The sequence below is a fragment of the Camelus ferus genome, chromosome 19 (assembly GCF_009834535.1).
Source record: "Camelus ferus isolate YT-003-E chromosome 19, BCGSAC_Cfer_1.0, whole genome shotgun sequence".
Taxonomy (NCBI): Eukaryota; Metazoa; Chordata; class Mammalia; order Artiodactyla; family Camelidae; genus Camelus; species Camelus ferus.
The window spans coordinates 25,792,278-25,807,762 of NC_045714.1; the positions used below are offsets into that span (position 1 = coordinate 25,792,278).

Below are 15,485 nucleotides of genomic sequence, written 5' to 3' on the forward strand. Positions count from 1 at the left end.
TCATAGTCAAGATGGCCAGAGTCAAGTAAAAAGCAAAATACCATATGCGGAATGTAAAATAAAGAACATAAATACAAAACAGAAACAGACTCATACACACAGAATACAAACTTGTAGTTGCCAAGGGGGTGGGGATGGGAAGTGACAGACTGGGATTTCAAAATTTGTAGATACTGACAGGCATATGTACAATAGATAAACAAGATTAAACTGTATATCACTGGGAAATATACAAGATCTTATGGTACCTCACAGTGAAAAGAAATGTGACAATGAATGCACGTATGTTCACATATAACTGAAAAATTGTGCTCTACACTGGAATTTGACACAACATTGTAAAATGACAATAACTCAATAAAAAAAGTTTAAAAATAAAAGAAATGATCCTAAAGACAGCAAGAGAGAAACAAAGAGTGAGTTACAAGGGAACACTCGTAAGGCTCTCAGCTGATTCCTCCACACAAACACTACAGGCTAGAAGGGAGAGGCAAGATAAACTCAAAGTCCTGAATGAAAACAAGATGCAGCCTAGGATACTTCATACAGCAAGGCTAACTTTTAGAACATAAGGAGAGATACAAAATTTCACAGACAAGCAAAAACTAGCAACACTAAACCCATGCTAAAAGAAATACTGAAAGGTCTACTCTAAATACAAAAGAAGCAGGATGCCACAGAAATGAGAATATCGTAACTGGAAAGGTGATAACTACCATGAATTACAAATAGAATAACCACGAAATTGTAAAAGAAGGCATCTAAATCATTAATAGTGGGAGAGGGAAGCAAGAAAATATAGAGTATTTCTTTTTTCTTTTTAAAATTTTTTGTTCTCAGTAGGATGGGTTTGAGCTCATATTACTATCCGTTTAATACAGTTACAGTAATGGGTTAATAGACTTACAAAAAAGGGTTACCACAAGCTAAAAACTTACAAGTGAGTTACAAAAACTAAATAAAATCCAAGATAACACAAACGAAAATTACCAAACCACAAAAGGAAGAAGAATGGAGAAAAGAGGAGATACCAAATCAATTGCAAAAATAAGTTCAAAATGGCAAAAACACACATCTATCAGTAATTACTGTAACTGTTAATGGACTAAATGCTCCAATCAAAAGACATAGAGTGGCAGACTGGATAATAAAGGAAGAACCTTCAATATGCTGAATACAAGAGACCCACGTTAGGGAGAAGGACACATACAGATTGAGAGTGAAAGGATGGAAAAGGATACTCCATGCAAATGGAAAAGCCAAAAAAGCAGGTGTAGCAGTGCTGATTTCAGAAAAAATAGACTTTAAAACAAAGTCCATGAAGAAAAATAAAGAAGGACACTTTATAATGATTAAAGGAGTAATACATGATGAGGATATTACACTCATTAATATATATGCATCCAATATGGGAGCACCTAAGCACATAAAACAATTACTAACAGAGATAAAGGCAGAAACAGATGGGAATATAATCATTGTCAGAGATTTTAACACTGCATTAACATCAGTGGACAGATCTTCCAGACAGAAAATAAATAAGGCGACAGAGAAATTAAATGATACAATAGAAAAATTAGATTTGGTGGATGTTTTCAGAGCATTACATGCCAGAAAAATTAGGACATACATTCTTTTCAAGCGCACATGGAACATTTTCTAGGATTGATCATATACTTGGGCACAAAAGAAACCTCAGTAATTCAAAAAAGTTAGAAATTATCTCAAGCATCTTTACTGAACACAATGCCATGAAACTAGAAATCAACTACAGAGAAACAAAGGAGAAAAAAAGAAAAGCATGGAGATTAAACATGTTATTATAAAACCAATGGGTGAATGATGAGATCAAAATTGAAATGAAAAAATACCTTGAGACAAGTGAAAATGAAAACACAACCACACAAAATTTATTGGATGCAACAAAGGCAGTGCTAAGGGGAATGTTTATAGCAATATAAGCCTTCCTCAAAAAAGAACAATCTCAAACAATCTAACCCACCAGCTAAAAGAATTAGAAACAAGAGGAAAAAAAAAAAAAGGCAGCAGAAGGAAGGAAATAAAAAAGATCAGGGAGGAAAAACATAAAATAGAGATTTAAACAACAATAGAAAAATCAATCAAATCAAAAGCTGTTTTTCTGAAAAAGTAAACAAAATCGACAAACCTCTGGCCAAACTCACAAAGAAGAAAAAAGAGAGAGCAAAAATAAGCAAAATAAAAAAGGTAAATAAAACAAAAACAAAAGAGTATTGTATGAGAATATTATGAAAAACTATATGGAACCAAAATGGATAACCTAGAGGGGATGCACAAGTTTCTGGAAACATACAGTCCACTTAGACGGAATCAAGAAGAAACTGACCACTTGAACAAACCGATCACTAGAAATGAAATCGAAACAGCAATAAAAACCTCCCTACAAATAAAAGTCCAGGACCAGACAGCTTCACCAGGGAATTCTACCAAACATACAAAGAAGAACTCGTACCAGTCCTTCTCAAACTCTTCCAGAGGATTGAAAAGGAGGGAATACTCCCAAACTCATTCTATTAAGCCACCATCACCCCGATACCAAAACCAGACAAAGACACTACCAAAAAAGAGAATTACAGACCAATATTGCTGATGAGCATAAATCCTTACCAAAATAATAGCAAATAGAATTCAACAACACATAAAAAGGATTATACATCATGACCAAGTGGGTTTCATCGCAGGGACACAAGGGTGGTTCACATACACAAATAAATCAATGTAATACATCACATCAACAAGAGAAAGGACAAAAACCACATGATCATCTCAATAGACGCAGAAAAAGCATTTGATAGAATTCAATACCCATTTATGATAAAAACTATCACCAAAATGGGTATAGAGGGAACATATTTCAACATAATAAAAGCTATATATGACAAACCTACAGCCAGCATAGTACTCAACAGTGAAAAACTCAAAAGCTTCCCACTAAAATCTGGGATGAGACAAGGCTGCCCACTATCACCACTCCTATTCAACATAGCCTTGGAAGTCCTAGCCACAGCAATCAGGCAAGAGGAAAAAATAAAAGGGATCCAAATTTGAAAAGAAGAGGTAAAACTGTCACTATATGCAGATGGTATGATATTATATATAGAAAACCCTAAAAGGTCCACACAAAAACTACTAGAACTAATTGAAGAATTCAGCAAGGTAGCAGGTTACAAGACTGACGTGGAAAAATCAGTTCCATTGCTTTACACGAATGATAAATCAACAGAAAAAGAAAGTAAAGAAAAAAATCCCCTTAAAAATAGCGCCCAAAGTAATAAAATACCTAGGAATAAATTTAACCAAGGAGGTGAGTGATTTATTTACAGAGTACTATAAAACATTGATGAACGAAATTAAAGAAGACTTTAAAAAATGGAAAGATATCCCACACTTCTTGATTGGAAGAATCAATATTGTTAAAATGGTCATACTGCTCAAGGCAATCTACAGATTTAAGGCAATCCCTATCAAATTAACCATGACATATTTCACAGAACTAGAACAAATCATAATAAAATTTATATGGAACCACAAAAGACCTAGAATTGCCAAAGCATTACTGAAGAAAAAGAAAGAGGCCGGAGGAATAACTCTCCCAGATTTCAGACTATACTACAGAGCTACAGTCATCAAAACATCATGGTATTGGAACAAAAACCAGACATATGGACCAATGGAACAGAATAGAGAGCCCAGAAATGAACCCACAAAACTTTTGATCAACTAATCTTTGACAAAGGAGGCAGGAACATACAATGGAATAAAGACAGTCTCTTCAGCAAATGGTGTTGGGAAAACTGGACAGCAGCATGTAAATCAATGAAGCTAGAACACTCCCTTACACCATACACAAAAATAAACTCGAAATGGATCAAAGACTTAAACATAAGACAAGATACAATAAACCTCCTAGAAGAAAATATGGACAAAACATTATCTGACATATATCTCAAAAATGTTCTCTGAGGACAGTCTACCCAATCAATAGTAATAAAAGCAAGAATAAACAAATGGGACCTAATTAAACTTACAAGCTTCTGCACAGCAAAGGAAACCATAAGTAAAATAAAAAGACAACCTACGGAATGGGAGAAAATTTTTGCAAGTGAAACTGACAAAGGCTTGATCTCCAGAATATATAAGCATCTCATAAGACTTAGTAAGACAAAAACAAACAACTCAGTCCCAAACTGGGCAGAAGATCTAAACAAGCAATTCTTCAATGAAGAAATACAAATGATCATTAGGCATATGAAAATATGCTCAATATCACTAATTATCAGTGAAATACAAATCAAAACTACAATGAGGTTATCACCTCACACCAGCCAGAATGGCCATCACTGAAAAGTCCACAAATGACAAATGTTGGAGAGGCTGTGGAGAAAAGGGAACCCTCCTACACTGCTAGTGGGAATGCAGTTTGGTGCAGCCACTGTGGAAAACAGTATGGAGATTACTCAAAAGACTAGGAATAGACTTACTGTATGACCCAGGAATCCCGCTCCTGGGCATATATCCAGAAGGAACCCTACTTCAGGATGACACCAGCACCCCAATGTTTATGGCAGCACTATTTACAATAGCCAAGACATGGAGACAGCCTAAATGTCCATCAACAGATAACTGGATAAAGAAGAAGTGGTATATTTATACAATGGAATACTACTCAGCCATAAAAACCGACAACATAACACCATTTGCAGCAACATGGATGCTCATGGAGAATGTCATTCTAAGTGAAGTAAGCCAGAAGGAAAAAGAAAAATACCATATGAGAAAGCTCATATGAGGAGTCTAAAAACAAAAACAAACAAACAAACAAAACAAAAACAAAAACAGAAAGCATAAATACAAAACAGAAATAGACTCATAGACATAGAATACAAACTTGTGGTTGCTGAGGGGGTGGAGGTTGGGAAGGGATAGACAGTATTTCAAAATTGTAGAACAGATAAACAAGATTATACCGTATAGCACAGGGAAATATACACAAGATCTTATGGTAACTCACAGAAAAAAAAAATGTGACAATGAATATATTTATGTTCATGTATGAATGAAAAATTGTGCTCTACACTGGAATTTGACACAATATTGTAAAATGATTATAAATCAATAAAAAATTAAAAATAAACAAAAATAAATAAAAAGATCAAAAAAAAAAAAAAGACTAGGAATAGACTTACCATATGACCCAGAAATCCCACTCCTGGGCATATATCCCAAAGGAACCCTACTTTAAAATGACACCTGCACCCCAATGTTCATAGCAGCACTATTTACAATAGCCAAGATATGGAAACAGCCTAAATGTCCATCAACAGATGACTGGATAAAGAAGAAGTGGTATATTGATACAATGGAATCCTATTCAGCCATAAAAAAATGACAGCATAATGCCATTTGCAGCAACATGGATGTCCCTGAAGAATATCATTCTAAGTGAAGTAAGCGAGAAAGAGAAAGAAAAAAACCATATGAGATCACTCATATATGGAATCTAAAAACAAACAAAAAACATAAATACAAAAGACATAGAATACAAACTTGTGGTTGCCAAGGGGGTGGGGGATGGGAAGGGACAGACTGGGAATTCAAAATTTGTAGATACTGACAGGCATATGCAGAATAGATAAACAAGTTTATACTGTATAGTACAGTTAAATATATACAAGATCTTGTGGTAGCTCACAGCAAAAAAAAAAGTGACCATGAATATATGTTCATGCATAACTGACAAATTGTGCTGTACAATGGAATTTGACACAAAATTATAAAATGACTATAACGCAATAAAAAATGTTAAAAAAAGAAAAGAAAAGAAAGCCACTTGGGAATAAACTTAAAGTTTATATGGAATATGCAAAGTGAAATTTCATTGTTGTAATCCACAGCCAATGTATCATCTAAAAGGAATGTCTTTTAAGTAATTGTAAGATAATTTTAGTGCTTAGGACAAAAAAAATGAGCAGTTTGGATCAGCAATTCTTTAGTAATTTGTGGTAGAGCAATAATAAAAATGTGGATTTTGACCTCAAAAAATAAACAAACAAACAAAAAAACCCTGCAGTATCAAAGTGCAGCTCTGAATGGCTTAGTTAGTTTTGTCTGCTCAGCCTAAAAGCTGTGGGAAAACTGAGCATTCCGTCAGATGCAAAGACCATCTCCCCCTCTTCCCAGCTCTGGATAAAGAATTGCAATCCAGGTTAGTCTTACCTTGAGAAAAATGTGCAGACATTTTACATTTTGATACCAACAATTGGACAAGTTCCCCAAGGAACTGGAATTTGGGTGCCATGTTGAATTAGGGGCTGCCATGCGCCCGTCAGCAACATTCACTATTGCCGTAAAGACAAAGAGTGTGATGTTGAGTAACCCAGCCCCTATAGGCCTTTGAAACTGTGGGGCAGTCAGATGTAATGGGAAGACTCAATGCAAATTAGTAATGCCCTGTGGGGACATTTCTGAGGACACCTTCTCAAGTACACCAGCTTCCAAGGTGCTCCACCTATGTGTGGTCACTGAAGAGACAGGTGACCCAACACCTGACATCACACATTGATAGCTCAGGCTCAGGTCCCTCCATAACACGTACATCTAGCAACTTCTTCCATTTGCTAGAAGAGGTCAGCTTACCCCAGATGTCAGCTTGTGTGGGCCTCAGAGTTAAAATATCCCCTGTTATTTACATACCTGTAGATGCCCTCCACTAGGATGAGAATCTTCTTCCAAGCTCTGTGGGTTCGGGGCTGGCCGTAGATTACAGCATCTCTCAGGAGCTTCTCTAGGCTTTGCATGTCTTTAAATAATACAAAAAATCAAGTTAGGAGAGGGTTTTTCTGTTCCTCCTTCATCTTCTTTTTTCAGGAGTCGTCAGATTTTTTAGACTGAACCTCAGATCCAAATATTCAGAGAGCAAAGTTGGAACCAGATTAACACCTAGAGGAAAAGAGGTCTATTTTTAAAAATTAATTTATTTATATTTATTTTTATTGAAGCATAGTTAACTTATAGAGAAGAGTCTATTTTTTAGTAAAATTTAACTCTGACCAGATGACCAGTCTGGTTTGTCAAGCAGGCAGAATGAACCTCTAGGGGAGAAACATGGTTTCACACAGGTTCCTACACGGCTCTCCTCTCCTGTCTCAGCAAGATGGAAGCTTTACATTAAATGTGTTTCTTAAGCTTTGTTGCCAGGTTAAACTTGATCCTGAGAGGTGTCCTTAACTAACACTCACCAATCTGTTAGCCCCCAGTGCTTCAGAGTTCAGCAGGGTTTGCCTTAGCAGTAGCATTTTTTTGGCCAGCAGGGGTCTCACTGCCTAAGCATTGGGACCTAATTTTTGACATCCCCCAACTCTGGAGGTTTCAAAACCTTATGGCAGGGGAACAATTAGCATCTTTTGCAAGTTATTTTGAGGCTTCTGGAAACATTAACAAGAGCTGAGAATTATTGGGCTTTCTCTGCATCCCAGGCATCCGTCTAAGCATGTTCTTTGTGATAACTCATGGAAGGACCCTGAGGAGGGGGAGCCTCCATTTTACATTTCAAAAAACCGAGGCACAGAGAGGTCTGGTAAATTGCCTGAGGTCTATGATCAGATCCAGCAGAGCCAGGATTTGAACCCATGCAGCCTTGTACCCTGAGCCACGTTTGTAACCACTACCTTTTACTGCCTGATATGACAGCCATGGTCCTCTCTTTCCAAACTCCATGGTGATGTACAGCAAGGAAAGATGAAGGTCTGGTCAATTACTCTTGTTAACTTTCAAAATCAAATATAATTAATGGTAACTTTTCACTCATCTGCAATCAAGTGTGGATGACTTTGGCAAGATTTGCTTATCAACCCAGCTCTGTGTGTGTGTGTGTGTGTGTGGTGTGTGTATGTGTGTAGGTGTGTGTGTGTTTAATCTGCAAAGCCCAGAGGAGAAAGAACAAAAGTATAGGTTTATGGGCATGTTTTTCAGACTCATTATATTTCTGCTCATGTAGCTTTCCCTTTTTGAGAGTCTGAAACTGAAATACTTTAGGTCTACAATAGAATTTTAATCAATAGAATTTGCTAGAATTTAATCAATAGAAGATGTTGTAGAGCTGCTGACTTGCCTGCTACATAATGTTCACCAGGCATTTGAGATCCCACTTAAATGCTCAGAGGAAAGACCCAGAAGAGATAAATCTGAACCAGCACAGTCAGTACTGGTTTTGGCCGTTGCTTCAAGCAGCAGACACTCATTGGTTTATCACTGGTCCAGGCTTAAGTTCACTGAGGTTCTTGGTCTCAATGGAGAGCCCCTCAGCCTTGTCTTCTGCCCCTACTCTGTGGTTGGATCTGGTTTAGGGCTTCCTTCAGTGTTGGGGGAGGGCACTGGTGGATGCTTTCACATTTCCACATTGCAACCCTCTACCCTCAATAAGGTGACAAGATATTTCTTTGAAATAGAACTTGGATGTAATATTTTTAAAACGATATAGTACATTTTAGCAAACTATATTTAAATCAAGGTGCTGGCAAGAGAAGCAGAGAGGGATAAGATTAATTACCTTGATAACCCAATATGAGAGCCTCTTAATCTGAGGCTTTCCTGGTTAATAGAGTGCCTCCCAAGCTGTCCCCAGCATCCACTCTCTAGTGACTGGATCTTGGGTCCTGGCATTCAGAAAAAGTGTATAACAAGTGATTAGGGGTGCTGTGTTTTAGAATTTCTTGGAAACCCAAGCATTAGATATACTCTTTGACATCCTTTGACAAGAAGACTAACAATATAAATAATGAAGAAGACAAACAGTTATTGGAAATAGCCTCTTTGTAGTATGTTATTAATGATATCTGGCATGATATGGGAATCAATGAACATAAAAAAATGTCATTTTTCTTTTTTTAACAATAAGCCAGAGACTGACTTTTTAGCTGACCTATCAGGTTAAATGTGGATTTAATCCATTTCATTAAGATAATATAAGGCCCATTAAAGAAGAAATGGAAGACATGGGAGTCTTCATTTTATTTTATGTCCTGTTTTTTCATCCGCAGAACAGGTATAATGATAATCCTGGAATCAGTATAGTGTCCTGGTCATAAAATATTTCCTCATTACAAAACGTACAAGACTTCGTTTCTTCCTTTTCCTACTCAACATGTGGGAAGCGAGTGACACAATTACACACACTCAAGTTCGCAGCTTCTCCTTTCTAGTGTCTGGGAAACACTTCTTTGGTTTTCTCTTATCCCTCTTCCCACTCTTCCCAGTACTCTTTGTGGAAGCCATTTCTCCTTTTCACGCTTTTCCTTTTGGGACTTCCTTCCTGGTCTTTTTCTCTGTTTTGTCATTTACTTTCCAGTGGGTCTCACACTTTGGTGAACATGAGTCATCATCTGGGGGACTAGTTACAACGTGGATTCCCCAGCTCACTCCAAAGATTCTGAACCAGTGGATGTGGGATGGGGTCTGCAGCGTGCATGTTTGGGGTCTTGGGACTCCTGGGTCCATCACCTAAAGCCAGACTTCTATTTTGAGTGATATGATTTTCCCTCTATGTTTCAGACTAACCCACAGGTACCTGAAGCCCAGCATTTTCAAGAGAGAACTTGCAGCAGACTGCACCACCAGCCCCAACTCCTACACCCCCCATTCCAGTCCTTTGGCATGTGACCTCACAGTCCTTCCCACCAAAGGGTGGAGGCTGTATTCCTGCCTCTGATTTGGGTTCAGCCAAGTGACTTGCTTTGGCTAACAGAAGCCAGGGAAGGGAGAGCAGGCTAGTTCCAAGCTTGGCTTTAAGAGGTCTTCCATGCTCCTGCTTTCCTCCTGAATTTCTACCAGTAATATGAAGAGAACACTCCCAGACTAGGCCACTGGTCCTGGGAGGGTCCCAGAGAGGCCGAGAGACAAGAAGGGCACAGTCAGCCCAGCCCCTCTGCAGTCATGAGTGAGAAACATGTGCTATTTGTTGGATGCCACTGAGGTTTCAGGTCGTTGGTTATGGTAAGAGCTACTTAACACCGTATCAAAAGCCCTTCCTGATCTGGCCCCTGGCCACCTTCCTGATGTAGTTTCACAGTGTTCCCTGGCACACAGCCTCCCAGCACTTGCTCCTATGTGCTTACCCTCTCGTCTGTCTGGAGAACCTCCACACACCACTCAAGCCTCCACTCACACTCTTCTGGCCAATAAAACAGATTTTCTTCCTTCTTGGTGTCCTTGATGACTCATCGATTCTGTTTTTAAGCACTCATCACGTTGTTCATTATTTGATCTCATTTTCCTCCATGGAAGGCAGGGACCTTGTCTTAGTCATCCTTTTAGCCTTAGTCCTAATGTCCAGTATTAGCACTAAATTGATATTTGATAAGTGAATCCCTTGTCTTTTCATGGAAAAGATCATAGACCAGGAAAAACGACAGGGAATGGCACTTTTGGATCTAAACAGGAATTATGAGAACGAATAACTGCCTTGTGCCTGCAACTATATATATATATATAAATAACTAATTAATATAAATATATATATAAAATTAACTAATTAACTGTGTTATTGGCATGAGTTTTAAGGACAGACATGTATCTTCTGAGTCTTCACCTAAGATGCTGTGTCTTAGTGACAATACACTGTTGACCACTAGATGGCAGCCAAGGAAACAGCATTCTCATTTTGAGAACTTCATGGATAATAAACCAACTTTATTGATGTTTTGGTTTGGGCTGGGTTCCTAAAATGTTAAAGAAACCCATTTGATTGGGGGAACCAGCTCCCTTCTGTATAATCCACTGCAGGCTTGTTAGTCTCTGAACAGAATAAAGAGATGATGAATATAAATATTCCTGTTTAAAGAGTTCTTCCTTTAAAGAGACTTGGAACTTACAAGATTTTGTACAGAAATAACACATGAGTGTGGTTCCAGGGCCATAGTAACAAAATCAAACCCACTGAACTAAATTAGCTGTCATTTAATAATGAATAGTGTAAGTTTTTGAAAAATCTGTTCATGTAGAGGTTATTGTGCTGTGTGTGCAATCAAAACAGTCACACACATACTAGAGGTTGAGTTCGGGAGTTTAAATGACGCTCACTAACTAAAATAAAAGCAGAACAGAAAACAAGCCTTCAAATAACCTTGATGTGTTCTACATATTTTGCAGATGGAAGTGAGAGGAATCCCCAGTCCTTCTGTGGCAGGGGACTCATTGTTTCCAATGTGAAAGGACAGTTCCATGGGGAGAAGCTTTCAGAACTTGGAACTTCAGAAACCCCTGGTGTCCACATACTGGGATCTCTGAGCAGAGGGAAAATCAATCAGCTGTTTTTCCCCTTGGGGGACAAACTCACTAACCTCTTCACAGAGACTGGACAGAGAAAGGTATCACTTCACCCACTGTGGGATCTCCACCCATGTTAATATCTGGTAGTTTCTCTCTGGTTCTGAGGGCCTTGCTCTATAATTCTACAGTGTGTGGGTTACAGACCCATAGGATTCCAGGGATTGTGGTTTATGTTCTGCAGGCCTTAGGAGAGTCTGCTGCTTCAGCAAAGCACATGCTCACATCTGCAAGGGATTTTTACATAATAAGGCTTATTAAGTGCTTATCCTTGTATTATGTTAATCCTTGTGACACTCTGAGACTTACAGAGGAATGATTAGGTTTCCTGTTTTTCAGATAAGCACACTATGCCAGAAGGTTTGTAAAACCAATAACAACAAAAAAACAAAAACGAAAAAGAAACAAATAAAGGAATCCCTATGCCCAACCAAACCAGTTTCTCCTTGGGCTATAAAGAAAATTCTGAGCTATGAAAATTAAAAGAATAAGTTTGATGCCATCAAGGTGGACCTACACAGTTCCACTGTACAAGATTGTTATAAAGTTATAATGACACCCTATGGAATTGTAATCACCACAAATGTATCATCATTATTCACCACCAAGTCTGCCTCACCAAGGCGTGTCCCCTTGGCTTGTGAATGCGGGGAGGACTGAATTGGCACAGTGGGTGATGGAACTTGGTGTGGAGGCCACATTCTGGTGCAGAGTAGTCCTGTTTTGTCACAGGCACGGCTAACTGGATTATGGATTTCTAAATACCAGGGGAGGCTGGTTTGTGCCTAAAGCAACTATCAGGCTTAGGTGACAATTACACATTGCCAGCCTGTCCCTAATTTGCAAGCTCTGATAATATCAGCAAGCCTCCAGGATCTGGGATAACTACAGGAACTGTCCTGTGAAAAAAGGACACAGGTGAACAACAAAGCGTAGTCTTCTCTGAAGGAGGGTTCGGTGTAATTCAATGTCTGCCTAAAGAGAAGAACTAGGGCTATGGCTTCTTTCCTGCTTTCCTGTACAGACCCACCCTGAAAACCTGCACCAACGTAACGACAAAGAAACAACACTGTCTATTTAGCCCTGGTGGCCTATTTCCTCATCTCTTGTGCAAATGAGCTTTGCTGAGACTTGAGAACCCCTCTCCTGGCCACCCCTCAGTACCCTTCCCCCGTTCCGGAACTGGGGCCCCTGGTCAGGGCTGAACTCCCCGTCTTCTCCCAGTTCCTCCTGTTCCCTCTGAGATACTCAATTCATCCTTCAATATTGAGCCCACATGTGATACATTAAGCAATCGGTACTCAAATACCTGTGAATGATGGTAAATTATTCTTCCTTTTAAGATGGTTTTGCAGGGAGACTTCCCCCTTGTTTAGCCTTTGGGGGAAAACATAATCATAATGGCCAACTCTGGCAAGCAAAGCAAATATTTTTCTCGAAGTCACAAATAGAGAGTCTCTTCTCCATGAGATCAATGAGGGCATTTCTGATGCATTGCAAATTTGATGCCTTAAGTCTTACAAGACAGTTTGGGTAATACTCTGGTTCAGGTTTTCTGGATGGGTCTGTAAATATGTGGACAGCTATCACATGGGCCTTGGTAGGTAAAAGAAGCAAGGTGACCTTCCTGGAAGAACCAAAAGTCAACTGGCGGCAGAGGAACTGGGCTGGGCAGGGGGTAGGGGGTGCTGGGGGCAGGGCCTGCTTCCCCAGTGGAGAGGGTCATACCAGAAAGTTATGGCCTTGAGGACACGAGATGAAGAACAGGCAGAGCCTAATGCATGGGGACAAAGTGTCCTGTGTGCTCAGGCTCTGGGCCCAATGTCACATGGAGGGCTCTGATCCTCAGAGTAGGGCCTGTGAAACTAGACAGAGTACTGAGCTGGGACCCGGAGTGAGCAGGGTCAGAGTAGGAGGTGAGCCAGGATTCAGGGGTGCTATGGGAGCCCAGGGCTCAGGGGCTCATGTCCAGGTGCAGCAAGGACAACCACTGAACCTGGCTGTGCCCACCTAACCTGACTGCCTGACCCAGGAGAGCTGCCTGGGAGATGGAGGGTACCACACCCTGCATGCATCATGCTACCATCTGGGGACAGCAGTGGGTGGAAAGGAGGTAAAAGTTCACTGCACTTAGAAATGGGAACTCTAGGGTCAGACCTCCTTGATTTAAACCCCAGCTCTGCCTCTTTCCAGCTCTGTGACTCTAAGCAAGTCACCTCTCCGTGTGTGCCTCCTGTTTCTTCATCTGTAAAAAGGGAATAATCTGTAGGTGCCTTGTTGTGGTTGTGAGGCTAAACTGAGTGAATACCTATGAAAATTCATTCCAGCAAAGGTTCAAGACTGTTATTGTTAAAAGAGATAGAGGCAGTTGCTGTATTTATTAAAGGAAATAACATGATTCAGAACTCCAAGTCATACCTTGAGATCTAAAAGGTCATGGTTTGAAAAGTGGTCTAAGGGATGTTTACAGGTTTGACCTTTCACTCAGATGACACCCGTGAGCCCTCATTCCACAGAAGAGGTAGAACTCAGAGTGTTCCCAGCAACACTGCACACTTTGTTCTTTCTCCTCTCTACCTTCAAATGCAGAGAATTCTTAATTTTTTTCTTTTTACATTTTTTCCCCAAACCACCCCCAAATTCTTAGCCTTCCCAGTCCTCTGACCTCATGACAACTCTCCTGGCTGAAAAGACTGCTTCTCCTTTTTGAAGCCAGCTCAAGAAGCCCTTTGTGACTCACCTGAGTGAGGGCATTATCTACAGCCCCCTAGTGCACGTGTGGTCCTGCACAAGCAGCTGCAGCATCACCTGGGAGATCCTCAGAAATGCAGAAGCTCAGACCCCACCCAGATCTACTGAATCAGAGTCTGCATTTTAACAAGACTCTCCCCCACCCCCACCACAGTGATGCCTATGTATTTTAAAGTCTGGGAACATTGTTCTAGAATTTATATCATACACAATTACCAGGAGAGTGAACAGATTCTGGGAAAAGAGTAAGTCAATTCTAATTTCCCCAGCTCTCTGAAAGAAGTTCACCTTTCCAGATAGTTAAAACTCACTCAGGGTTTGAGGTCCTGGGATGGCAGTGTGCTGGTATACTCAGCCCCAAGGATGTGTTTACAAAACGCCTCCAGGTACCCCTCAGAATTCATACTGATTTCCTCAAATGCACCAGAATCATTGAGGAAAATGAACTCATGGGTCCCAGTTGGACCTGGATCCTTAGCTTGTGCTGTGAAATGGCTGGGGAGTCTGTTTTGTGGCACTGATGAGTCATAAAGGTAAACTGAGGATTGGCCATTTCACTGCAGTTACCAACTGTAGAAAGTGCAAGGAGAACTTAGCACATAGCCAGAAGATTTCAGAGGCCAAACTTCAGCTTGTGGGTGGAAATTTAGGTTACTAACAGGATAAGCGATCCCACTAGATTGGTTTTCACACAAGAACCCACAGCTCTCGGGGTCCTGCATGTGGCCAGGCAGTGGCTGGACTCAGCCAGTGGATAAAAACATCAGCCCCAGCTGTGCATGTCCTACTTGTACCTCCCAGCCCAGCTCCTTACTGCTAAGACAGGTCATTCTTTGTCCAAGAGGCTTTATTTCTAGCTGTGGGAGTATACTCAGTCTGAGTAGGGACAGCGCTCAGTCAACCACAAGTGGTAACTGGTGGATAAATACCCCAGCTCCCACCCCTCAGGTGGGATAACACTGAGGCACGTTTATACTGGTGTCAGCATTTCCTAGAAGGTTGGAGCTCCAGTAGTCTATTATAGTAATTTGCTTCACAGCACACCCTTTACTCTCTGCCTCCTCTTCCCTGTCTTCATGCCCTGCTCATCTGCTGGTGCGTCCTGGGATTGCTTCCTAAATAAATGACTTACCCTCACATCTAGGTCTTAGATCTGCTCCTGGGGGAAGTGAACAAAAACCAGAGCTACCAACTTGGATTTAAAAGTTGACTCTTACCATATGTCATCTGTGTGTGCTTAGGGAGGTCATTTAATCAATTTGAGGAGGGGTTTTATCTTAATAAGTGGGAACAATGAAGAGAAATATGAATCTGGATTTTTGTTAAATTTAGATGAATTAATTACATAAAAGGCTTGAAGTAGTGCTTGACAG

The 15,485-nt window shown here is 40.1% G+C and overlaps 1 protein-coding gene across 2 annotated transcripts in view; it reads right to left on the reverse strand.

The window, feature by feature from the left end:
- LOC102513007 (serine palmitoyltransferase 3-like) overlaps positions 1 to 15,485 on the reverse strand; it is a 150,784-nt gene that overhangs the window by 85,580 nt on the left and 49,719 nt on the right. For both annotated transcript variants that reach the window (XR_004313106.1, XM_032461816.1), the window contains exon 7: positions 6,733 to 6,838. Coding sequence is in view for 1 of the 2 variants with exons in the window: in XM_032461816.1 (XP_032317707.1) it covers positions 6,733 to 6,838 (106 nt within the window). In the remaining variant the exon portion in view is untranslated. The remainder of the gene's footprint in view (positions 1 to 6,732; positions 6,839 to 15,485) is intronic.